General features: G+C 34.0%; 3 protein-coding genes across 3 annotated transcripts; 1 reads left to right on the top strand and 2 right to left on the bottom strand.

Annotated features, from left to right (window-relative positions):
• The first annotated feature begins 3,729 nt into the window (after positions 1 to 3,729).
• LOC144563164 (uncharacterized) lies at positions 3,730 to 6,763 on the top strand. The gene is made up of 4 exons (XM_078312574.1): positions 3,730 to 4,276; positions 4,540 to 4,694; positions 5,425 to 5,563; positions 5,648 to 6,763. Exons 1-4 carry the CDS (start codon positions 4,180 to 4,182, stop codon positions 6,505 to 6,507), a joined length of 1,251 nt encoding a protein of 416 aa, XP_078168700.1. The 5' UTR covers positions 3,730 to 4,179; the 3' UTR covers positions 6,508 to 6,763.
• Positions 6,764 to 12,885: 6,122 nt separating this feature from the next.
• On the bottom strand, positions 12,886 to 16,019 carry LOC144563136 (scarecrow-like protein 9). The gene is made up of 2 exons (XM_078312543.1): positions 15,866 to 16,019; positions 12,886 to 15,063 (listed from the first exon to the last, which is right to left on the bottom strand). Exon 2 carries the CDS (start codon positions 15,024 to 15,026, stop codon positions 13,056 to 13,058), a length of 1,971 nt encoding a protein of 656 aa, XP_078168669.1. The 5' UTR covers positions 15,027 to 15,063; positions 15,866 to 16,019; the 3' UTR covers positions 12,886 to 13,055.
• A 3,493-nt stretch (positions 16,020 to 19,512) lies between these two features.
• On the bottom strand, positions 19,513 to 25,776 carry LOC144563145 (putative linoleate 9S-lipoxygenase 4). The gene is made up of 9 exons (XM_078312555.1): positions 25,547 to 25,776; positions 24,268 to 24,575; positions 22,974 to 23,211; positions 22,432 to 22,782; positions 22,223 to 22,308; positions 22,018 to 22,125; positions 21,043 to 21,383; positions 20,691 to 20,954; positions 19,513 to 20,427 (listed from the first exon to the last, which is right to left on the bottom strand). The coding sequence occupies exons 1-9, from the start codon at positions 25,752 to 25,754 to the stop codon at positions 19,668 to 19,670; spliced, it is 2,664 nt and encodes an 887-aa protein (XP_078168681.1). The 5' UTR covers positions 25,755 to 25,776; the 3' UTR covers positions 19,513 to 19,667.
• Between the last annotated feature and the right edge of the window lie 747 nt (positions 25,777 to 26,523).

Consider the following 26,523-nt stretch of genomic DNA (forward strand, 5'->3'; position numbering starts at 1 on the left):
AGAAGGTAAGAAAGCAACTAACAAAATAGATAAGTTGAACATCCTCATTATCTCATATACTTGACCCAACGTAATCTGTCTCAAGTAGCTATCGGAGTAGCATGCCAAAAATAATAATAAATAAATAAGAGAATGTAAGAAAGCTGCTAACAAAATAGATAAGTTGAACATTCTCATATACTTGACATATAACGTAATCTGTCTCAAGTAGCCTCACACGTTTAATAACATAACTAGCAAATTTGAGAATTATTCAAAGGGACGGCTTAATACACATCTTCGCCATCATAATTTTCTGAATTTGTTTTATGAACGGGGAGGCGCAGAAGAGAAGTTTCCCCGTCAATTTACCTTTATTGTATTTTACTTCTAGGGAAATTTCATGTATACCCCTAAAAAGATTTTAAATTACGTATTACTAAAAACTTTAAAAAAATACTAATTTTCAGCTTGTAGGATTATTTTTGTCTTTACCAGAAAATGTTTGTCATGAATTTGTTTTGTGAACGGGGAGGCGCAGAAGAGAGAAATTTCACCGTCAATTTTCCTTTATTGTTTTTTACTTCTGGGGAAATTTCATGTAATCCCCTTAAATTTTTTGAAATTATATATTTAGCCCTCAAAAGTTCATAATATCAATGCACTCTCCTGTTTTAATATGGTGAAAATAATGATTTTAAAAAAAATCCAAAATAAATAGTAAAAAAAATTTCAAAATAAAATAAAATTCGGTCTTCGAGCACATTTTAATATGGATAACACGTTGAGCACTTCGTATTGACTATTAATTTGAACTTCGAAATCACAAAAATTCACTTGTATAACGAAGTGCTATATGCGAACGATAGTGTGTGTTTATATATAGAAGTTGACTAATATGCTTTCAGTAGTACTTAGGCCAAAATGCTATAGGGTCAAATTTTAAAATTTTATATTCGAAACATCAACCTAAATAACTTAATAAATTGGTTATATAATAAATTTGTAGAATACCGACTTTTACGACTTATGAAGTTCGTTTACTATTTTTTATGATTTTTAAAAGATGACAAAAAAAATTGCCTAAAAATAAAAGGAACTGTCAATATTTTAGACTTTTTTTGAAAGACTGGGCTATATGACCTATATATTTTCGATAGTAATTCGGCGGCCGAAATGCAAATTTTAATATTCAAAACATCGACCTAAGTAGCTGAATAAAATGGTTGCATATTGAACTTGTAGAATACAAATTTTTACTTTTTTTTGATTTTTTTTTTTAGTATTTTTATGATTTTTGAAATATAACAAAAAATTGCCTAAAATATTAACATTTTTCTTCGTTTTTATGTCATTATTTTTCATCTTTCAAAAATCATAAAAAATAGTTAAAAAGTTTCAAATTTTATAAAAAATAGTTAACAAGTTCGATATAATCAATTTACTGAGTTAGTTAGACCAGCATCTCGAATATGAAATTTTGAAATTTAGCCCTATGACATTTCGACCGAAGCACCACCGAAATCATATTAGTCAACCTCTCTATCTCTCTCTCTCTCTCTCTCTCTCTCTATATATATATATATATATATTATAATTGAGCTATTGTGCTTCATGAAGTAAATGATGTGTTTTATTTCACACTTATATCTTCATTTCTGAACTCCAAAAGATCGATATAGACAGTTCAACATAATCTCCATAATGAAATTAGCTTGGAGACCAAATTTTACGTCTTTTCAAATTTGCTTACTGTGTGTTTATTTATTTTTAAAATCATTATTTTAAAAAAATTCTGAATCATCAAAAACAATGATTTTTTAAAATTCTAAAAAAATAGTAAATTTTTCCAAAATTTTTTTTTTGTAAAAGTAGGTCTCCCAACACAATTTCATATGGAGATAACGTTGAATAATTTAAATTGACTGTTCGAACTTTAAAATCACAAAATATAAATGTAAATCAAAATATGTTATGTAATTCGTAAAGCACTATAGTCCAACTTTCTATCTATATATATAATTTAAAGAATAAAAAAAATAAGGATATCAAAATACTTTCATACCATCCGTTTTGTATCCATTAACACCCGAATCCGCATTCTGTGCAGTAACGTATTATTTGAATTAATTTTCCAACCATGCGATTAGAATGCAGATCAATCCAACCCTTCAATATTAGTGCGGATTAATATTATAAATATATATATATATTTTTAAAATCAGAAGAATTGAACTCTTAATCTTTGAGTGTGCTACCTACTCTTTCTCAATTCTCAATATTTGTTGAGTTAACGCCGGACGAATTCTCTTTTATTTTTGATTTTTGTTAATTTTTTTGAAAGACTCGACTGCCACGCTGTCAAGGTGGTACAGAAATTAATTTTTTTTTGCTTAATTCCAGAATTTAAATTTCTACAATCATCAAACAACAAACAACGCCGGACGAATTTTCAACGCGCCAAATGCGGGATCCGTATCCTCTCAGGTACCTGACTCAACACAATTGAAATGGACGGTCCATATTTAATTTCAGCCGGTGCCTACAGCCTACTTGGGATGACATGGGGCACTGCAGTATTATCTTTGCTTTGAGAATCGTGCAAAGTTAAAAGCTTCAATTTCAGCCCGTCCGATTTAATTGTACTCAGTCAGGTAACCTCAGGGGATGATTTTTTTTTTTTGCATTCAGAAACGCCCGTAGGCCAGTACACTCAATACATCCAGAATAAAATCAAAATTTTCTATCTCGCTTAATCTAAAAACAGCACCAATTCCTATATTCCGCTAGCCATGATCCAATATCGGGTATGTGTGCCCTGTCACCATTGACCTTTGTATAACTCCTCTTTTTGCAAGACCGTCAGCCACGTCATTGTGACACCTTGGCTTATGCAAACATGATCCAATATCGGGGATGTTTTTGAAGCCAAACATCAGGGGATGTTTTTGAAGCAAACATGAGGGATGTGAATTCCCGTACACGTATTTTGACTTTTGGAATATTTATATTATGTAGAGGTAACTTTTGAATATGTATTATGTATAGGTTTCTCTCCATATAAAAAGCACCATATAAGAGAAAGGTTTCTCTCCATCTTTCTTTCTTGTCCATCTTCTTCATTAAACGATAGACATGGCCATCGGTCTCAACAAAAACAACAGCAGCAGCGAAAACAACGAGAACCGTCCGCTCAGCTCTGGTGACAGCAGCCGCACCATTCATATCTCACCTCCTCTACCCGGAAGCCAGAGCAATATCCTTCTGTCAGTTCCACTCTTCTCTTCTCTTCTCCTCTCTTAATCTCTCTTAATAGTTAGTTCAATTACTAATTACAGTCCTTTTTAACTTTTTCTGTTGCTTACTAGGGGTCCTAGTGCTCACAGGCTTCATGAAGATATGATGCGGAGAATTGTAAGGATTCCCTTTCTTATAATTGCAAAGCCCATATGAAATTGGTACGAGTCTATTGAGGTTTATGTAATTCCAATTTTATTTTTATTTTAACAGGTTAGGGAAGAGATCCAGGTTAGGGAAGAGCTTGGTAAATTACCTCCTACAAGGTGAGATATTATTAACTCTTTTATATCAACACCCAATTTTACAAGGAAAACCAAATAGGCCTATCACCAACTCTAATTTTGTGAAAATCACTTATTCACCTTTTTTATTCCAACCTTGGATGGAGTAGCCTATTAGTTTTCAAATGATGCTGGTAAAAATTACCATATGATTCAAAGTTTTTTCCTTTTTTGCTTCTCTTGTAACTAATTATGGATTTCAAAATTCTCTTAAAGTCTGCCGCTGCCAGATCAATACATTCAAGCTCGATACAAGTTACAGTTCATCAACAAGGTCCAAGACCCGACCTACACAACTGACCTAGTGAGAGACGAGATTGGAGTCCCGATAAGGGTAGAAATATTCGACTCCTACACTCGATCAAGAGTATCTCCTAACTGCTTTCTCTCTTCTGCCAAAGCCCAACTCGTGGCGGTTGATGCTGAATATTGGAAAAACAGAGTAAATTGGAGCACAAGTGAGTTCGTTCAAAATGTGTTAAGGGAAAGGGAAGGAAAGAGGCCTATTTTGACAGGTCATAGTCGTATTATTCAGCTTAAAAATGGAGTTGGTACTTTTGAAAACATTGTTTTTAATGATAATTCAAGCTGGACAAAGAGCGGATTTCGGCTAGGGGTTATGATTGTGAGTGACGGAGAAGAGGGTTATTTCAATGGGGAAAGAGTTCAAGAGTCTGTGAGTGAACCTTTTCGGGTAAAAGACTGCCGAGGTAAAGGTAAAGAATAATTTTCATAGTGTATTGATCATTATTCATTGTAGAGTCGTTGTTAACTGGCATGGTACTAGTAACATATGTTCCAAGTATCTTAGTCTCTGCTCCTAGCATGTTTTACCAGTACCAGCTTGTAAGGCCAGACATTAAAGTCTGAATTATATTTGACAACAAAAAATCACAAACGTAAAGATTTTAGTGCCATTAAATAAGTGTTAAGTTGGTATTTGATACTTCCTGATGATTTGATGTTGTTTATTCTCTAGCATCTAAAAAACCTGACCGGCTGGAGCTGACACACAACGTACAATGTATAAAGAAAATTGGAAAAGGTCGTGCTTCTTCCCTCCAAAAGAAAAATATCAACATTGTGGAGAACTTCCTCGAATTGTATTACAATAATCAATCTGAACTTCGTGAGGTTATAATTCTCACCCGTAGTTTTTAAGTTACACTTGCAAATCTCAGATTGGTTCTAGTTCTGGCAGCTGAACAGAGTACCAGAAAACAATGTTACAATTCCAGTACCCCACTTATAAGTACTTATATTGCATTGGTACAATAAGGTGCATCAATTATACTAGTTCATATTCGTTCCAGGCCTGACTAATATTGGTACTGGTACTGAAAGGTACATACTGATTCAGATCTGGTGCCTACCGCATTATACTGGTGCCAAAACAGGATTCAAGATTATGATCCAGGGGCGGACCCAGTATAGAACTAGGGGGAGGTAGCCGTCCTCCCTGGATTTCGAGTTTTAGTGGTGATCTATTGGTACCGATCGACTTTGCTTCTCCCTGGAAATTTTTTTGCCCTCCTCTAGATATTTGATTTGTAATTCGGGTTAAGTTAAAATCAAAATAAATTTCTTGAATTATGATTGGTAATTAAAATTATAAGTTAAAGCATCAGAAATTATAATTCAGAGCATTGGAAAATACAACTCAAAGCATTGATTTTTTATCGAGTACCCAACTAGTTAATGGGTTTAAATCCGATAAGCTATTTAAACCCGATTCGATATTTTTTTGCCCTCTCGACAAAAATCCTGGATCCGTCCCTGTTATGATCATTCTTTTTTCGTAATCATACATTTTTCTTTCGGATTTCATGGATGTTAATACTCATTTTTCTTTCATATTTTGTAGATGCTTGGTATTAAGTCAGAATCTGGCAAAGAGTGGGAGTCTATGATTGAGCATGTGATGCAGTGTGCCGATGAATATAAGAAAAAATGCATTGCCTCAAACAACAGTAGTCAGCCTCGGCAGGTGCCGATAATTGAAGGTGCCGTATTTTGCTCGTCTTTTGGTGAATCCTTTTATGTGTTATATAACTGATCTAAGTTTCTTTTCTTATTATTAATTATAGGTGATGTTTCAGCAAGCAACAGGCAGCATGTTCCAATTTCGAATTTTTCTGGAATGAATTTACCAAATCAACCCATCTCCGCAGGCAGAATGGTCCAATATATAGGGGAGAGGCATAACGCTGGTAATTACGGTGGCGGTGGTGGTGGCACTTACGGTGGCAGTGGCAATTATGGTGGTGATGGCGGTGGCATTGGCTGTGGCATTGATGGTGACACTTACGGTGGCGGCGATGGCATTGGCAATTATGGTGGCGGCGGCGGTGGCATTGGCGGTGACAATTACGGTGGCGGTGGCATTGGCAATTACGGTGGCAGCTGCGGCGACATTGGCAATTACGGCGGCGGCAGCATTGGCAATTACGGCGGCGGCGGCATTGGCAATTACGGCGGTGGTGGCGGTGGCATTGACAATTACGGTGGCGATGGCATTGGCAATTATGGTGGCGGTGGTGGCGGCATTGGCAATTATAGTGGCGGCATTGGCAATTACGGTGGAGGTGGCGGCGGCATTGGCAATTACGGTGGCGGCGGTGGCATTGGCAATTACGGTGGCGGTGACGGTGTCAATTACTGTGGCGGTGGCATTGGTGGTGGCAATTACTGTGGCGGCCGCGGTGGTGGCGGTGGCGGTGGTGGTGGTGGCAATTACGGTGGCGATGGCGGCGACATTGACGGTGGCACTTACGGTGGCGGTGGCAGTGGCATTGACAATTACAATGACGGTGGCAATTATGATGGCAATGGAGGTGGCAGTGTCAATTGTGGTGGTGGTGGCGGTGTCGGTGGCAATTATGGTGGCAGTGGAAATTACAGTAACGGTGGTGGTGGTGGCAACGGTGGCGGGGACTGGTTTTGGTAGGTCTTTCAGTGGAAGAGAGGGGGGAATGGCAGTGTCTGGTTTGGAAGGTCTTTCACTGGAAGGAAGTCAGATAGGAGGGTAATCAGGGATCTTCCAAGAGAACATTTATATAATATATTGGAGTTTTTAATTAACGAGTTGTTTCTATTCTTTTGGTTTGGCTTGCTGTCCATGTTGTAGTTTTCCGTCAAAATTGTTGTCATCTGAGGACCATGAATTCTATTTCTATTTAATTCAAGTGAGCTTCTAAACTCTTTGATTTTGTTGTTATGATCATAATATTTTATTTAAGTATAGATTTTATTTTTGACGATTGCCAAGATAATTTGTAGTTAACCGATCCCTCTTTTTTTTTATATATTTTATATTTCTTTTAATTGTTGTGACTTTTTTTGTTTTGGGCTCGGCACATACCAATCAAGATTGGTATAGTTTCTTACTACAATTAATAAATGTATGAAACAGGGACCAATTTGTTTTGACCTAGAATTAGATCCAGCTATCTTGTTTTAATCACAGTGCATATATATATATATAATTTTGGGCGACTTTCAAAATAGAAAATATGAAGAGAAAACATATAAACTAAAAAAAAATTATGAAGATTGGTGTTATATGTAACTGCTAAGACAGGATCCTGGACTCAGTAAATGTTAGTATAAAATATTATAGACTGAAATATATAATAAAATATTTCTTGGTTATTTTATTATAATTTCCTGTTATTTTTTCACCAATAATGTTTTCTTGCACGAAAAAATATATTGGATTATATAATATACTCAAATCAAACCAGCATTTTTTTTTTTTTTTTTTTTGCAAAAGTGGTATTTACCACCTATTTTATTACGAAACGATAAAGTTCATACAGTAGATCCAAAATATACTACTAAAATACAATTTAACTAGCAGCAGGGGTGAATCGCAGTAATTGGATTCAAATAGCTAATCGGGTTGAAATCCATTAACTTGTCGGGTACACAATTGCAACTCAATCCCTAAACTATGTTTATTATAAAATATGTTATAATTATAAAATCGATTGACACAACATTGAAATATTTTTGCTAAGTTATTTAAAATTTTGTTTGGTACAATTCAAAATGGGATTGTTCTTAGCCAATTAGCAAATTAAAGTCAAAATTTAGATAAAAATTTAATTGCAATATAAGTAATGAATAATAAATAACACAAAAGTTCGGTTGACCCATCTCCTTAGAATTGTAATAATAGATTCTATTATCAGACATTTCTTGTTCTCTTGTTCTCTTTCATTCTATTTACGAAATAGAGTATCGCAGATTCGAAAAAAAAAAATGAAATACGCAGAATTGACCAAAACTCAAAAGGAATCGGTTCAAGAATTGAACTTAATCGGATCATGTATAGGCACTACATCGGACCAGTGGTAGACACATTGGACAATTAGTATTGGATCGAAATAAAAAATTCAAATATAGAGGTAGGCACTTGCCTACCCCAATTTATATGTGGATCTGTCAGTGATTAGCAACATCACTAACATCCACTAAATCTCTAACCACATATGAAAATAACAACTAACAACGTATATACTAACAACTAAAAGCATACAGTAACGATCATATGATAAAAAATTATCATAGTAATACTCAATGAAATCACTGATGGCTATAACACTAGATGAGGAGGTACTACATAATGAAGATAAAATACTAGATAGAAGACCAGCAACATGATCAAGAGCATCATAAACTGCTATGTCACACAAATTATTTACAATTAATATGATATTACCCGTTAATTATTTACACCTTACGTATGGTTTATTAATTCGAATATAATTAATGCACATCCTAAAGCATAGTTGTACCATCCAATAAGAATTAATATTGTTTCTGTAGATTATTATGAATTTACAAGTAATCAGAAATTGAGATTTCATTTGATGAGAGAGACTAATTATATATATTTCTTTAAAAGATAAAACTAAAATGTATATTAATTTATAAGATAGTTAACATTCATTTTCCTCTAATCTGCTTTCTAAAAGAGAGAGTATCAGTGGTGGGCCTTTATACGGACCATAAGAAGAATTGTGGTTTTGCCCTTTCTGTCGGAAAAGCAGGAGAAAGACATCACTGTCAGAAAGAACAAGTCAAAAGAGTTGGTGGATATTTCACCCTCAGATTCTTGAGAATTCATATTGGTGGATAGTTCATCCAGAACCTCAGTGAACATGAGAACACCATGTTTTCCTATATTAAAATGTACTTATAATAATATTTTATAGAAGGAGCCCACCTCATATTTTATTATCTTTTGAATTGGACTAACAAATTCAATCCTGAACACGTGTCCAGGTGTTACATCAACTTTTCAAGGACTTTTGTTTCATTGTCTATTATTTATTATTCCCTTTTTAAGTAGAGAGGAGGGTTCAATGCCTCATTTTTTTTTCATGTCTTATCATATTTCATATTTTATATTTTTATTTTTAAAGTTTAAATTGTCGATCCGAACCATTCAACAAAATATTTTTACTAAAATATGCTTGGAGATGAAATTTTATATTTTTTGAAATTTTTTTGCTATTTTTTAATATAAGTGCAAAATTACTGTTTTTGAAGATTTTCTATCCATTTTAAAAAATAGTAAAAAATTTTCAAAAATTATAAAATTTCATTCCTAACTATATTTTAGTATGGATATCATGTTGAACGGTTCGGATCGACAATTTAGATTTGAAATATAAAGAAAATGAAAATATAAAATATAAGGTATGATGAGGTATAAAAAAAATGAGGCATTGTAACCCTCCTCTTTTAAGTAATACACAAGTTTGGGAACTCAACTAATAACATTCCATTCTAAATTGTTAATTTAATCATGAGACAGATCAAATCCTCAAATCTCAATTCTGTCCTGAGCAATCTAAATCATCTTTGACCTACAACAAGTTGACCAGGTGCACGTGAGTTGGGCTTTTTTAATTTAATAGGGGAAATTTCGTGTATACCCCTCCTAAATGTTAAAATTATATATTCTCTTCTCTATAATTCATAAATCATAATATCATATTTACCTTTCTAAATTTTAAAAACTTACATATTTACCCATTAAAATTTTATTATATATCAAATGTATTCAAAATTTGAATTAATCATATTTAATATTCTAAAAAATATAATTAATCTTTCTGACCTCCCTTTTGACATGTTTGAACTATATTTTATGTTTGACCCAATTAGCTCCTAGGATTTAAAACATCAATAAAGTGTTCAAATCCTCATTTAAATTTTAAAATTTAGTATATTAATATAAAATAAAGCTCATCATGACATAACTCGCGGCAGAAAGATAATGTCATTGGTGGCACCTTAACCCTCTAACATAATTTTGTTGAATGAGTTAGTTCATTCACTCTGACAATTAAGAATAAAAATAAAATAATAAATACAAATCATTGTTTTTCATAATATTCTTTGACCATTCAAAAATAATAATTTTATATCTAGTAAAGAATTAAAAAAGATATAAAATTTGATATTCAAGCGCATGAAAATACGGAGATCATATTGAGCAGTTTAGATCGGTTGTTTGGACTTTGAAAAGAGAGATAAAAATATAAACATGATTAACTGGGACACAAAAAACAATGGATCATTTTCACTCTACTCAATATTTTAAATTTAAGTAAATAAATTGATGTTTTATATACTATAATCATATCATCATTTCAAAATCTTTATTATAATAATATATTTTTTTCCTCTCTCATAGTCTAAAACATATAATTTTCGTTTATGACATGATCCTATATGTGCATCAGAAAATTAATAAATAGACATTAAATTAATACATCTTCATTCGAAAATTAGCCATACGAGAACTTGAAATAAAACCAAACAAAAAAATCAATGTTTATAAAAAGAGTACTACAAAAAATCAATTTATTTAATTTACTTCCTAGCCCTCAAACAATCCCGGTAAGAACTGAGAGAGGTGACTCGATTGATGTGGACAAGATTTAGTGGGACCAGTTCGGTTGGTTCCGTTAATTTGGATTTTAGAAATCATAAATCGAACTAAATAATATTAAAAGTTGAACCAACCGAAAAACTTTATCATTTGAACTAAACTTTTCCGGTTCTATATATTAAAAATCAAATAAACCGAACCAAGGGTTTAAATAATTATATACAACAAGATCTGTAATTTGTAAACACAAAAAAAAAATACAAAAGAAACACATATTATAATATAGTTTTTTCGACTTCCAAGAAAATCATTTTCTTCCAAAAATTATTGGAAACAAGTTTACATGCAATCCCAATTTGTCTTGATGAAATCTTATTGCACAAAAGAAGTTGCAGAAGATCTCTACTTATTGCCCGGACAGCTGAATCCTTTAGTCCCACGAGGAACGGCAACAATAGTTTGAGATCATATATATAGAGTAAGGCTTGGGGTGCTATGGATAGCATAGAGGATTACGGTGCTATGGCTCAATATTTGAGTTTTCAAAATCCTAACGGTCGATCCGAACCGTTCAACTTGTTTTCCATATTAATATGTGTTTGGAGACGAAATTTTATATTTTTTGAAAATTTTTTACTATTATTTTAGATAGGTAGAAAATCAAATATCTGAATGGTGCAGAATTTTTTAGATCAAGTGATTTTCTATCTAACTAAAAAATAGTAAAAAATTTTCAAAAAATATAAAATTGTGTCTCCAAACACATATTAATATGGAGAACAAGATAAATGGTTCGGATTGACCATTAGGATTTTGAAAACTTAAATATTGAGCCGTAGCACCGTAGCCCTCTATGCTATCTATAGCACCCAAGCCTTATTCCATATATATATAATAATAATAATTTGGATTTTGAGTAGGAAATGGGTTTCGGATTTTATCTGAATATCCGTTCCGTTTTAGTCTCGTGTGAAATTATTCAGATCTTTTCTCGGATCCGGACAATTATCCAGTTTTTTCAGGTATTAGGATTTTTTTTTATTTCACTTTAGTAGAAAAATATTTGTCATGAATTTGAACTTTTCAATATTTCTCTAGATGATAGAACACCAAGATGTACATTATCCAATTTTTTTCACATTTTTTCTAGTAGATAAAAATAAAATAAAAATCATTTTAAGTTTCAGGTGGATTTTTGAACAAGCTGAAACTGCATGTGTTCAAAGTGCCTTTTTAAATTTTTTAATAGCTCTGTGGGTTTTTGCAGAAGCATAGATAACATCATACAATCCATACCAATAACGTAAGGTATCCATATTATTTTATTGGTTTACCGTTCTTTTTTTTTTTTATGTTTTGGGTTTGTACAGCTCAGTCCGAATTAGAAATAGAGCCCAGTCTAAAATGCCTTAGCCCAATGTTCAAGGCCCAGTCCAAAGAACATTTCTCTTTTAATTTATTTTCGGCCTGTGTCTAAGCCCAAGTCTTCAATATATTAAAATTGGAGCCCAACTAGAAGAAGGCTCGATCCAATTTATTTAAAACTTCGGCACAGTTCAAAAAATTTACTCTAGCCGAGACCAAGTCTAAATTATACAAAAATCAAATTTATATTTTGTTCGCAGCCGAGCCGAAATTATGTTAGTTACCATCTTAATATTTGAAAATTCTGATCTGAAAAATTCAGAACTTATCACCCACGCAGTGCGCATGACCATGAAGCTTATTAACTGCTAGCTACTTTGATTTTTTTTTTTTTTTTTTTCTTCTAATTTTAAGTTGTTCACTTTATTTTATTAGTTTTTAATTTCTCTTTTTATTGCAGGATTTTTATTTTGAGAAAGGTTGAAAGTCAAACCAACCAACTATTTAATATTCACAAAATTTTTTTCCTTTCGGGAGCATTGTCTTTACCACTAGAAAGTTATGGAAGTAGTTTAAATTCATGTTTTGACGTTTTGTAACGACATTCTATGCTTTTGTATTCTTTTGTTTTGTTGGTACAGTAATTTAGTAATACTTTCGAGTATTATATATTTTTCAGCTTTATATATGTGAGATACAAATTTGTATGCAACAAACATACAATTTTAATTATATATAGGACAATTTAATTGACAATTTTATGTTTGTAAATGAGGTAAATAAATACAGCCTTTATAGAGGAAATGATCCAAATACTAAATGCCACAGTTAAAATTAATCACATTAATCGTTTATGCTATCTGCCAGAGAAAAATGATTTCTCAATAATAATTTAGATATGGTTTATACCAATATTGACTTCACTAAATTATTCTTGACAATCATAATAGTAATAATACTTATAAGCTGTTTGATGTAATTAATGCCTATGCGTACCAATTATAATTACTAAATAAAATAAGGATATCAATTAAAAGTAAACCAAGAGAGAAATTAACTTTGTAACAATTTAAGTAGAATAATTAACAAGCTCCATTCTTCAAATTATTAGTGAAACGAAAGAAAATGCTTAAAATGATACATCAAAATCATTTTACAAAATATATGGCTAATAAGTTTATGATCATGCTTTTACTATATATTTAGTCTTGCAATCAGCACACTCATGCATGCTCATTCGGTTTCCATGTAGACAACCCAAATAAGATGGTTCCTTTCCATCCCAATAGAAGCCATTTGTTTTCTTCATGAACTACAAACTCCTTGTGGTAAAGCTCTCTAACCCAATTCTGTATCTTTTTCTTTATCAGTGATTCCACTGGCAACTGCACAAAGCCGGCCCGACGATTCCTAGCCTGCCACTGCCTATACGTCTCGGGCCTCTCCAATCTCTCAGAACCCTCACAAGCAATTGCATTAACTGCTTTCGGACTTACAAGATTCCGTTCTACATAGAGCCTCACTTCACTCTCTCGAGGCAAATTTGACTCCCAAATATCCAATAATGTGGAGAACTTGGACAAAACTTCTTTAAATCGGGTTGTATAGAATGACGTACTATACGAGGCATTAACAATTCCTTGAATAAAGACATGTGGTTTGATCTCCCTTATCATGTTTAGAACTTTATCCCGAGGACAGCTCATATCAATTGTCTCATCAGCAAGTTTTTCAAACCGATACAAGCAATTTACTACTAAAATCTCATCTTTTTCAATCTTAAGATCTTCTATTCTAATGCTCTCCCATTTGGATGCTATACCTTGATACTTGAGATGGATATTAAATCTCTGAGCATATTCTGACAACCGCCTTCCTATCTCTTCAACTAGTTTGCTTGGACGGAAACCCTTCTGTGGAAATTCTATGCCAGTTATACGGATTTTTGGCGGTGTCCTTCTCAAGCTCGAGAGACGTTCAAATAAAGATGGCCACTTGAATCCCATATGAATTCCAAAGTCGATTATATGAACCTTTGTGGCATCTTTTGAGACATTAAGGATTGTTTGGTTAGTAAAGTAATATGATGCCCTCAAATATGGGCAAACTGCATTATAAACACGGAATGCCTTCAAAAAATCGGTCACAGTTCCTTGATTTGACAGTAGTTCGCGGTAGATATCACTTCCCATACCAGCCAAGCGTGCCTCGAGTGCATTCACCGAATAATATGCCAAACGTTGGTCGCGGTCTCCCTTTGGTGATGAGTGTTTCCGTATTTGCTTGATGAGTTCAGAGGCCTTGTTGTAGTCATTCACAGAAACTGCTTCTGAACAGCAAATTAGGAGAGAATGAAGATTCACCAAGCCATTTCCATGTTCCTTCTTACTCATGTACACCTCATGCTCTGGTGAACCATTTTTCATTTCTTGTTTCACAACTTCACGTATGGAGATAACCTCTTTCACATATTCCCTACCACGGGAAAGGAGAAATTGATCCAAGTTCTCATTTCTTTCTGGCTCATCAAAGGAAACTGCTTGTTGCTTGCCAGCTCTCCCCTCTAATTGATCTGGTTCTCTATCTTTACGAGCACACTTTTTATCACCGGTCTGATAACATATTGCTTTGTTCTCACTGATATAGTTTTTTTTGGGCTTTTCAGGAAACTCAATTTTATTTGGCTCTAAACCAATAAACAACTTTTCAACGGCTGGAAGAAATTTCATTGCTTCTTCTTCACCCTTTTGCACTTGTGTGGCCATAAGGTTCTCCATAAATAATGGAACATCATTTTCCGAAGCACTTTCAATAGTATTATCGTTTTGAGGTTGATGGTATTCTACCAAGTTAGGTGAAAAAGGGTGCTCTTTTCCAAGGAGATGATAGAAGGATTTCTCAGTTTCTTGAATAGCTGTTTCTTCTTGATGAATGCTTATGTCATCTATATCTTCTTCTAAAAGAATTTGGCCAATGTAGTTGATTACTGCATTGGATGTGAGATCACATACCTCTTTGATATTTGTACCATTGCTTTTCAAAGGATTAGGGGTGCCATTTTGGTTTTGGTTTTGGTTGTCATTCGAAAAAGTTGGGGTTATTGTCTGATAACATTCAACAATGGTTTGTGGTGTATCTAGGACATTATTTCCTTCTTCTGGGAAATTTCCATGCCAAAGCCCTTTTAAAGCCATATGAAACTTTATATGTAGTGGAATTTGTGGCCAATAACTGCAATTTGCACCAAATTGATTGTTTAACTTCTAATTGCAGAAAACATAGTTACAAAGGAAATATGAAAAAATAAAAAAATTAAAGGACATACTGACATAGAAGGAAAAATCGGCCGAGTTGAAGCGATCCGATTTTGGACCGAGTTCCTCGGTTTGCAATTTCTCAGAAAAACCGTTCAAACAAGCCAAATCGAGCGATTCTTCACCAGTTCTTCTATCGTAGACTGATTCTTTGACATTTGAGACCGATTATTGAAGTTTGGAGCGATTCTTCAGAAGAAAGTAGAGGAACGAAGTGTGATTTGGGGGTAATTTGATTTTGGACGAACGACGGAGTAGAGACTAGAGAAAAAAGGTGGAAGGACCAAACTGGGCAGCGAACGGGGCAGCATCCTATTTAATTCAATACACTGCAGATGGGGCCCCGTATTATAATACTGACCGATTTAATTCAATACCACGCCGGATTGCCGGACCCACATTTTCAGAAAATTGGACTCTATATTTGAGCTTTGTCTGAAGTATTACAATACAGTTCGACATCTAAAGTATACTTTTTTAATCATGGTTGAGCTCACGGGTTGACCACTTGACCTGCATCTAATTTAATTACAATAATCAATTATTCTTTGAGAAAAAAAAAACCGTGTTAGTATTTTTCTTCTTTGCTGTCATAATTATTAATTTCTCATTAGTTAATACAGTTAAAAATATCTTATTAATTTTTCTTCTTAATTTACTAGGAAATTCATTAGAAGAACATAAAGTGTAGAGATGAGGTCCCCGTATAAAGCTCGTACCTATTAGTGATCCTTCTGCACCTCTGTTTTCTGTGTTGTGAATACTGAGAATACTTCCCTGTATAGAACTCTCTTCTTCTTCTTCTTCTTCTTCTATCTCTCGCTCTGCTTTCTCTCTGCAAATGGTCAAAGGTATTCTTTGTTGGGTAGTAAGGAGCACTGGAAAATCCTGAAATTTTGTACTATTGTTAGATATTATTGGCTAAACAAATATCACTCGTCTAATCCTGCTAATCAAAGCAGAAGCAAAAGTCATGACAATAATTAATGTGTTGGTCCTACAAAATAGAATTATACATGTCAAGACAAAAGCATGTCATCTCATGATAGCAACACTAGTACTAGATATTTTTCCTATTAATATACATGAGAGAATTTTTTTTTTCTTCTATGTATGAGATAGAATATCCAAGCTAACAAATTACCTTCATTACGGGCATGGAATTCGAACTTGCTAATATTTGAAAATTATTGTATGGTTCGTTTTCTAAAAAAATATGGAAAGAAAAAAAGAGAACATTGTTTTTGTCCCCTCTATTAATTGTAAAGCTGCGTTCTCAAAGGCTCAACTAATTAAAATATCTTTCTTTTTCCTCTATTGGAAAGAACACGAGAGATATTAGTTGTGTGGAGTAATTTATGGTTTGAGTAGGTGGTAGATAAATGTAATTTTTCCAAATTGAAATAAAACGGAAATAAGTGAGTAGAACTAGGGTGCTCTTAAGCTCACCAAAGTTTTGGTGGGCTTAACTCTAAAACTCATCAAATCAATTTCAAATGACAAATCTGAACCGTTGAAACCCGCCTACCTTACGTGTGATGCATCTACATGTGAAATTTTTAAACATTCGAATTAATTTAGTATAAAGTCAAGCGGTCAAAAAACATTCAAAAATGAATGCACTAAAATTAATTTTTTAACCTTCTAATTTTGACCGCTTGACTTAATATTAAATTAATTCGAATGTTTAAAAATTTCACATGTAGATGCATCACACGTAAGGTAGGTGGGTTTCAACGGTTCGGATTTATCATTTGAAATCGATTTGATGAGTTTTAGAGTTAAGCTTACCAAAACTTTGGTGAGCTTAAGAGCACCCTAGTTCTACTCGAAATAAGTTATATATATATAGAGTAAAACTAGGGTGTGTCTAAGTTGACCAAGTTTCTTTGTGAACTCAACTTTAAAACTTATCGGATTGACTTCAAATGACAAATCTAAATCGATCGTTGAAATCCTTATACTTTATCAGTGATTCGCCTGCATGCAAAAAAATTAATTTTGTATAGAATCAAGTGGGAAAAAAACATTCAAAAAATAAATACATTAAAATTAATTTATAAACCTTCTAATTTTAACCATTCGAAAGAAATTTAATTGTGAAATAAATAAATATGGTCAAGATGATATATATGGTCCGATTATAATAAATTGTAAATACAATTGTTGTTGGTATATAAAACTTCTTTAGACCCTTGTAAAAAAGTTATACATCGAGATCTGTAAATCTTATTTCCTTTAATGCAGATCGAACCGTCGAGATGCTCCAATGAAAAAGAAAAGAGCAATAGACAATATTTGGGTGATTTTAAAATCCTAGCCGCCATCGTTGTTTCTCCTCTCCATTTCTCTTTTCTTCTCTAGTTCGTTCCTCTCACTCTTCTAGATCTCACTTATGTCGACATAGCTTCTCCCCTCTCTCTCGGCTCTACTTATGAGTGTATATAAGTAAAATTAGAAAATTAGAATTATTTTGAATAATTTGAAGAATTTTATGAGAATAAAAAAATTAGATTTTGTATTGGAATTTCCGTTCAATACTGCTCACCTAAGAACATGAAAATTTAATTTTAAATTCTTCTATGTAATATTTGTAGCTCAAATTATTTACATTGATTCTAGAACACTTTTTACATCTCTTTACAAAGTTATTAAAGCTTGAGGTCAATTTTAGAACAATTGCGATAATTCATGGATGCAACGTACACAATCATATATGGCTCAAGATGTCAACGTCTCTGTCTCTCTTCGCTTAAGCGATCAAGGTCTGTTTTTCTCTCTTTGATAGATAGATAGATCTGCTTTCTTTCTTATTTCGTTTGTTGTGTTATTGAATTAATGCTTTCTTTTATATACATTTTGTTATCACATGTATCTCATCAACTGTTTTTGTCAGTGTTGTAAAATGTGATTTTGTTCATGCATGTGGAAGGCCACTGTATACTGTATATGCGCAGGCCCGGCCCTGGCTCAGGTTACCCAGGGCGATGGCCTCGGACCCCAAAATCCAAGGAGGGCCAAAACAAAGTTAGTTGTATATAAGGGCCCAAAATAGTATAATCTGATGCACATATAAAAGGGCCTAAATTAGTTATATAAGGCTCCAATATTAATTTTTGCCATAATTAGGCTTCCTGCAACAGTCAATTTTGGTACTATTTCATTATATAGAAGGCTGGATGGTCGGCTTCCTTTTTTTCTTGGTTGTGCATCATTTTTCATGAATTTGAATGTTATCTGATATTTAATCAAATGTTGTCAAATATCATCTTTGTAAATTCAAGTTATTTGACGAATGGTGAAACTTGCATCAGATTACATCTTATAGATTATATTTCAATTGCCCGATTTCATTGAAAAAGTGCTTTTATTTTTCATATTCTTAATGTTAAGTTTCTATTGATTAATTTAGAACTTGCTTAACTATTAATTTACAAATTTAAGAATCTATTGGCATTTTAATAAACAAATTGTGCATGTAAGGGTCCAATTTTTTTTGCGCCCCGGGCCCCAAAATCTTCAGGACCGGTCCTGTATATGCAGTATACGGCCGTATATACGGAAGTCCATATGCGGTTTTATTATGCTTTGTTAAAGAAATATAAATAAAATAAAACTAATTTATATTTAAATACTTGTTTAGTCTAGTAGTTTGTGCTCTTTATCATATTATAAATGTTATATATTATAATCTCTTATAATGCAAAATAATTTTTAGGCTTTTTTCAAGTCTGCATGGACCGTATATAAAATCTCATGCAATCAAATTCATGCATTATCGCAATACAGTCAAATTCATACAACCTTAATTACTTTGAATTAAATTGCAGATTTGCAATGCAAGTGAAAGATGATTTAATCATATGCAGAGTCAATTATGCATCCATTTATTTTTATATCTTTAGGTTCTGCTGTTCCAGATGCCAACGTGCAACTGAGCTAAAAAATAACCACAAATTTGGTGTAAGGTAAATTAGAGTTAAGCTTGCAGTGCACCGTGCACCACTAGAACAATACATGCAGAACACTAAGAATGGTTAGTGCCCTTTTCGTAGCCTTTCCTCTAACAAACTGAAGTGGTATGGAAAGGAAACTGAGAAGAACTTTGTTGCTTAGCTCTAATTGAGAAGAACTTTGTTGCAAGCTAGCCTTAAATAATGACTAATTATCGTGTACTGGATGAGGAAAAGGCCCCTAACATTTTTTTTGTTTTTTTTTTAAGTGTGTGATTAAGGTTTTGATGGGGATCGATTGCCAAATTATAATTAATTAGTTACCTTTATACTGCTGGTATTTCAAGCATAGAATATAAATTAAACTACACAAATCATCTCAGAAGTTTACTAATACCAATTTATCTACACAATAAAACTATCAATTTTCATAAACCGGGTTGCATATATAGCAAATCTTTATTTACTAATACCACAAACAAATGCTCAAGTATACCAAAATACCGCATACAAAACAATACCACATAAAATAAAATAAATAGAAAACACAAATTACCTCTTAATTATATTATATGGACACACTATTTGGTATTCCCTTCGGAACCAACCCGCCAGTTTTACTCTTATCTGAAGTATTCGGGTATAACAATGTATATGGAAATTTTACTGGTCCGTTTCGGTTTTTCAATTTCAAATCGGCATTCAATTTCGTGATATTCTCTCCTATTCCAATCAATCTCTCACTAAACCGATCAAAAGCATCTAGTGCATTCTCATCAGATGTCCATTCTGGTGTGTCGCGTTGCCCGAGGTAGACTTCATCTGACGAATGCCGAGATAAGATCTCAAGCAACGATATTCCTAATAGAGTTTGTAACTGGCTAGTTATAGTCTTCAAAAACACCTTTTCAGGGTGTCTCTCCAAATCATGATCATCTCGTTTGGGCATTGGTTGACGGCTGACAGTCGGACGGTTCGGGAGGTATCCAGCATACGGGTACTGCCCGAAATTAACAGCTGCATGTAGAGCTGAAGCAACCCAAATTATGGTGGTGAAAGTCTTGGTTAATTCCTTGAATGTATGCATTTTGGGCCACCATTCCTCATCCTTTTTGTCACCATGCCCATCCTCGCGAATCTCCTTCCACCAAACTTGAAGCTCTGTGTCAGATATCACATCTGCGTCTTTCTGGTAGTAAAGAGAGCAGTACTCATTGACCCACGATTCAATTGCGTACCATACGGCGAGACCATCTACTGCGTATGGATAGTCCTTAATTAGTAAGCGAAGCTTGTTGGGGTTGGAAGGGTCTTTTTCCGCGATTCCTCTGTAGAAAACATATCAATGTGCTTAATTTGTGCTATTATACAACCTTACAAAAGTTCTAATATATTTATATACTTGTCATATATATAGGTTAATTAATAAGGTACACCTTCTCATATATAATAGTAAACATATATAGATTTGTCAGTCAAAATTGTCAGGTTAAGTTTTAAAACCTTATTAATTCCCATAACTCCATAAAATATATGAATCATGGTTTCAAATATAGAAGTTTAGAAAAAACAGTAGATTCATATGCCATACCTCTTGATGAGATCATCTGGTAAGCCTTGTTCTGTGAATTTCCAACTCTTATATACATCAGACGACATGGTCATGGCATATTTCTGAGGAAAAACAGTATGTTCGACAATGCCACCGGCATTGATAAGTGTCTGGCGTGCCAAGGCATTAATATACATTGTGTCACGAAAATGTGGGCTCAAGAGCTTGTGTATTGGGTGAGTGACGCTCAACTGCCTATGTGTTGCTATGATAAATGGTTCTATCACTGCATGAGTGTTCAGCCTGAAAACGAGGTTGAACATAGATTATTTTGAGTGTAATATTTTTCTAATTAATAGTTTAATGAAAAAAAAAAAAACTTAAAACGCACCAATGGCTGATAAGTTGGTGATATCCAGAGTCGTTGACTGCCGCATAGGCCTTGGCCAACTGCCAGATAGAACCCTCTACAGTATCCTTTGGTGGTGTGTACACGTTGCTTTCTGCACCCTTTTGGAACCCATCGGGATGCGGTAGGCTCAGCTCAATAGCAATCGGCATGATTGTGCCATCCTCTTTCAGGAATAAGAGTGTTCTGGTGGCATAGATAAAGGTGTCTTTCAATGCATTTATATTTGGTTGATAAGGCTCAAAGGAATCATGGTGGTTGAGTAGGTAAGGCATGAAGGTATCATGATGGTCGAGTATGAATAACTTATTCTGCTTCACTGCCTGTCAAAGAAAACCCACAAATAAGTGATATGTGTTTTGTGGGGCATATTGGCTTTTGTAATACGACAAGAATAAGATTCTTTACACACTGTTTTGTTGGAAATTTTTCGGTTCCGTGTATTATTTGTTGTGTATATGTGATTAGCTTTGTAGTAGTGTTGGTCTGATATTACATTATTGAGGAGAGTTCAAATGACTTCAATTTTTAATTTTCTAATAACAAAAATTCTGAAATTTATATGTCAAATTAAAAACAATACATGTCATATTCTGATTAAAAATTATTACCTTTTTATTCTGGTTTTTTATGGATCAATAAGTTGAAAAATCAATATCCAAAATTTATTCACATTAATGTATTTTTGCAAGCTCTTGATACTAATTAAAACAAAGTCGAAATGTCATGATCTTATATGTGTGCACATAGAAAATGATATAGATCATATTATGTTCTCCTAATGGTTTTATTTCGACCTGGTGCATGAAAGACCTCAGACATTTGAACCCTTCTTGTAACGATTTGGATTTTGACATTTAAGTTTTTAAGTTATTTTAGCTCTCAAAATGGACGCACAAAAAACAGAGACATTTGAACCCTCCTCATGGTAGTATGTCCCTCTATTTATTTATTTACCTCATCAGCTGTGAGTCCTTCAAGGTTCTCTAGAATGTGCTTCTCCTCAATTTTGCTCTTCTGGTTTCCATATATCTCTGGATCGAGGTTGCTAGTTGGGGGGAATTTCTGTATAGATCAAGTTTTGACTTATTTTCACAACACTATATGAGCTTTTATAGATTCATTTAAAGAAAAACTTCAACATATGAAAAGAATGATGTACCTTGAGACGTCTAATGACCACTGGGTTTACGCCAGCAAGCATTTCACGCCCAAATTCTTCGTCTGTTCTCCAAGCAAATTTATTATCTGTGTATTGACATGAAGAATAAATAACATTAAACGACTAAATTAGCTAGTATTAATTCTTCTTAACAGAGCTTGAAGCTTCATGTTAAATTAATTAAGCATCAATTAGAGGTTTACTCTTACCTTTGAGCACAAGTGGAATGGGAAATTTCATGGGATGTTCCTCACTTGAAAACCATTCCTCGACGAATTCAAATGGAATTTTCTTGCGCAGGTTCTCTAGCCAATGCGAGGGATCGGATTCGGATTCGGGGAATGCATAAAGTTTAAAGGTATCCTCAAAAGAATCAGTCTTGTGAGAGATCGATTTGAGTCCAGCGAAGAGAGATTGGCCAATTGATATTAAGGAAAATGCACGGAAGTCAGACAACTTCAGGTGGCCAAATCGCTCATCACGTGGTACATATATGTGTTTAAATCCTACAAGGTCCCCTAGAGTTTCCGGTATACTTAGCCTGCTCTCGGATTTTGAATCTGCCCATAAATAGTAAAGAATTTCGAAATTGTAGCATGACAAGTTAGTTTATAATCTAAAAAATCAAATTGAATTGGTTCATATGTAGCAATTTTAGTTGTTCTCTCTCAGTTTTGGTCAGTACAATGCAACATCGATATGCATTCAATTAGCTAGCTAAAGAGATAAATGGCATGCATGATGAGCAAACCTTCTTTGGTTTGAGGGCGATTGGTACGGCCACGGCGAGGATAGGGATGTTCTGGCCCACCGAGAATAGGGCGTACAAGATCACTCTCTGCAGGGTTACCTAGGTCATTGTAGACATCATAACGATAGACCCGATCGCTCTCTTCCAGTTGGCGTGTGACATTATCACCTCTTAGATTGATGAGCTCTTGCTCTCTATATGGCAGCAATGGCTTAGGCATTTTGCTTGGCAGGTATGTCTGTGAATATATTTGTGAGATAGATTAATCTTGGCCTTTCTCTTTAGCGGTTAATACAATTACAAGCCTAATAACCAAAATTAATATTTGTTACACAATTAAGGATCAGTTTGATGTAGGGCTGAGTGTTTTTGTTTTCCTTTTGCTTTTAGTTGCTCACTACTCTTTCTTTCATGTGAAACTTAACCATGTATTGTTTTCTTTATTTTAACACAAATTGATTTAAATAATAATCTTAAAAGTTTGGATCCACCTTTCAAAAAGAAATATATACTAGTTATAATTTATGGTTAGCAAAAATATTCTCTGATCAAGCAATGATTAAAATATATAGCCGCCTGTGGGACCTATAGAATTTTTTTTAGTTTAATAATAAATTAAATAATTCTAGTATGTACGTAGGACTATGAAATAAACTTAAGGCATATCTGAGGTGCAATATTCATTTTATTTTGTTTAATTAATTGAGTTGTTCATCTGCTCATTTGTATTTGTGGAAGAAACCAAGCATTCATGATTGATGACATGGAGGACCCAACTGCTCATTTGTATTTAATTCATTATTAGTCAAATTACTCCATGGCAGATCTGGAGATCTACGCACTTCATTTGTTTAATTAATTAAGGACATTATTTAATTAATTGATTAGTTGAGTTCAGATCACACACACATATATATATGTACCATGCAAGCTGTTAATGTTTAGTAAACAAGAATATAAAATGACCAACTATGTTCTTGGATGGGGAAATAATCTTCCCCTTATTCTTACGAATTACCTAGAGGTGTCAATGGACATGATACAGGTAGGATGGAAGTATTTTCATACCCATACCTTCTCTCTCTCTACACACGTGCGTGCGCGTGTAGCAGATACATTAATTTATATTTTGTAACATGATGACAAATACTACCCCGTAAAAAAGATATTGCGCAACTAGTCTGAGAATGGAAATGAATTCCATTTATATTAATTCCTAATGAAAAGCACCAACCGAACGCCCCCCTTAAGACTTTAACCTTTTACACACACACAAAGGCAAATTAAAATGTACCTCATTAGTGAAAAAAATGCGCTCGTAAGTGTCGGGAGTCGACAAAGGGTAGATCCAGGAGTTACAGATGAAGTGTAGCTTGCCCTTGCCGGGCACGCCCTCTAGAGTGAGCGTCTTGAGGAGGAACTCTGAGTCGTGGTTATTTTTTACAATGACTGCACCAGGTATTCCCTGGCTCTCATCCCATTCAAAATTAATCTTAAACTTCCACTCACCCGCCGCTACCGTTGTCATTGTTGACACCCACTCTTCCAGGTAAGCTTCCTTTCCCACCTTGCCTTTCTCAGAATTCACATCCTCTCCATTACCTGAAAAGGGAATCTTTTACAATTAGTGGATTCGATCGAATCATTCCTTTTTATCTTGACACCAATCTTAGAGCCTAATAATATTGCCCCATGTACTAGTCCGAATCCCAAACTGGCCCAAAAATATATCAAAAATATATATAGAAAGTCAGAGAAAGAGAGAGTGACTAATATGCATTCGGTACCATATGAGCCGATATGCATACGGTGAAAATTTGAAATTTTAAAATCCAAAAAGTCGATCTGAACCGTTCATCTTATTCTCCATATTAATATGTGCTTGGAGATCAAATTTTACATTTTTCTGAATTTTTTTATTATTTATTAAGCCACTTTGAAAATTGCTGATCCAACGGTGGCTGCTGATTTTACTGTTTTGTTAAGCCACTGTTAGATTAACAATTTTTAAAGTGGCTTAATAAATTGTAAAAAAATCCAGAAAAATGTAAAATTTGGTCTTTAAACACATATTAATATGGAGAACAAAATGAACGGTTCAGATCGACTTTTTGAATTTTGAAATTTTAAATTTGGACCGTATGCATCGGCCCATATGCTATCGAATACATATTAGTCACTCTCTCTCTCTATATATATATATATATAAATGGACGGACTATAGTAAGTTGCGAAGTAAGTATCTTATTTTTCTTCACGCTCACATCTCCGTTTTCAAAGACCAAATCAATCCAAATTGCTCAAACCGTAAAGTAAGGGGCATATATATATATATATATATATATATAGAAGGTCAGAAAAAGTGCAAGTAGGAATTTTTTTTATTAATAAATCATTGATACAACTGAAATTCAAGAGAAATTAATTTAGCACATTTGTAAGTAGTTGTGTTCAATGATTTCATATGAGAAGGATGAAGGCAATATGATGAACAGGAGATCGAGAGACTAAAGAAGATTTGATCCAAATCACAGGTGCTACTGAGAAGTTAAGAGCCATCGAAGAATCTTTACCAGGATGATGAGTGTGCGTGGAGGAGACGAGCTGGAAGGAGACACGTCTATCAAGCAGGTCGTGGGCCCCATGGAGCAGAGAGGCATTGTAATCGTTAGGACCAAGCACATCCTTCTTCATCAGCACTACTGAACCCGCAATCCTGCCGTTGTTCCATGCCTCTTTGTTCTTCCCGCTCATGCAATCGCACAATCGATGCAACAACATCTTATCTTGTACGTAGAGAAATTAAGAGAGAAAGAGAGAAATGAATGAATTGGGATGGAAAGAAGAGCGGGACTGGAGAGGGTTTTAATAAGGGGAAGAGAAGACCGAATATTTGACCGTGGAACTGGAATCAATAATTCAATATGGCTGTGGGTTTTTACTGGAGGCGTCCAGTAATGGAGAAACCAGGCATGACGCATTGACGAGGTTGTCATTGGAATGAACTTGGAAAGCCTCAGTCAGTCGATCAGTCGTCTACTCGTCTTCAGTCTTTGAAGTGCACTGTCCGCTCTGTTCCCACACTCTTTTCATTTAAAATTATTTAGTACTAGTAGGTGGAGCGGCTAGCTATTATATATTGGTTCTCTCCTTGTCAATCCCAAGTCCCAACCCATACGACCCCAAAGTGACGTGTCCAAGTATACCCATTAATTTGCTCATCTATTTGACTTTACCCTGCAATTTGCTACAATTAAGACTTCTCTTCTCCATGATTAAACGGAAATAAATCTGCTAAGATCCTAATGGACTTGTATAAAAGTAATCAGAGAGAATATTTGTAATGGATTTGAAATATTTTGTATTCATTGATTTGAGAAGATATACAATGTTTCTTATATAGCCTAAATCACAGCCTGTCATTATTACATCGTAATCTATGAAATAAAGACAGAATATATAGAAGAAATAGCAATGTAGCTGTGACATTCCATATACGCTAATACACCTATGATATTCCATATGCACCAGGGTGATCATCTCAAGTTGT

The sequence above is a fragment of the Carex rostrata genome, chromosome 1 (assembly GCF_964058835.1).
Source record: "Carex rostrata chromosome 1, lpCarRost1.2, whole genome shotgun sequence".
NCBI lineage: Eukaryota > Viridiplantae > Streptophyta > Magnoliopsida > Poales > Cyperaceae > Carex > Carex rostrata.

What these genes read in the sequence shown, in the direction of transcription:
- LOC144563136 (XM_078312543.1), bottom strand. Translation starts at nt 15,026, where the DNA reads ATGGCTTTAAAAGGGCTTTGGCATGGAAATTTCCCAGAAGAAGGAAAT.
- LOC144563164 (XM_078312574.1), top strand. Translation starts at nt 4,180, where the DNA reads ATGATTGTGAGTGACGGAGAAGAGGGTTATTTCAATGGGGAAAGAGTT. An exon ending in AAAAGACTGCCGAGGTAAAG is followed by an intron (nt 4,277 to 4,539) that starts GTAAAGAATAAT and finishes TTTATTCTCTAG; the next exon opens with CATCTAAAAAACCTGACCGG. An exon ending in ATCAATCTGAACTTCGTGAG is followed by an intron (nt 4,695 to 5,424) that starts GTTATAATTCTC and finishes CATATTTTGTAG; the next exon opens with ATGCTTGGTATTAAGTCAGA.
- LOC144563145 (XM_078312555.1), bottom strand. Translation starts at nt 25,754, where the DNA reads ATGTTGTTGCATCGATTGTGCGATTGCATGAGCGGGAAGAACAAAGAG. An exon ending in AAGGACTCACAGCTGATGAG is followed by an intron (nt 21,384 to 22,017) that starts GTAAATAAATAA and finishes TTTCTTTGACAG; the next exon opens with GCAGTGAAGCAGAATAAGTT. An exon ending in CACCAACTTATCAGCCATTG is followed by an intron (nt 20,955 to 21,042) that starts GTGCGTTTTAAG and finishes CCTCGTTTTCAG; the next exon opens with GCTGAACACTCATGCAGTGA.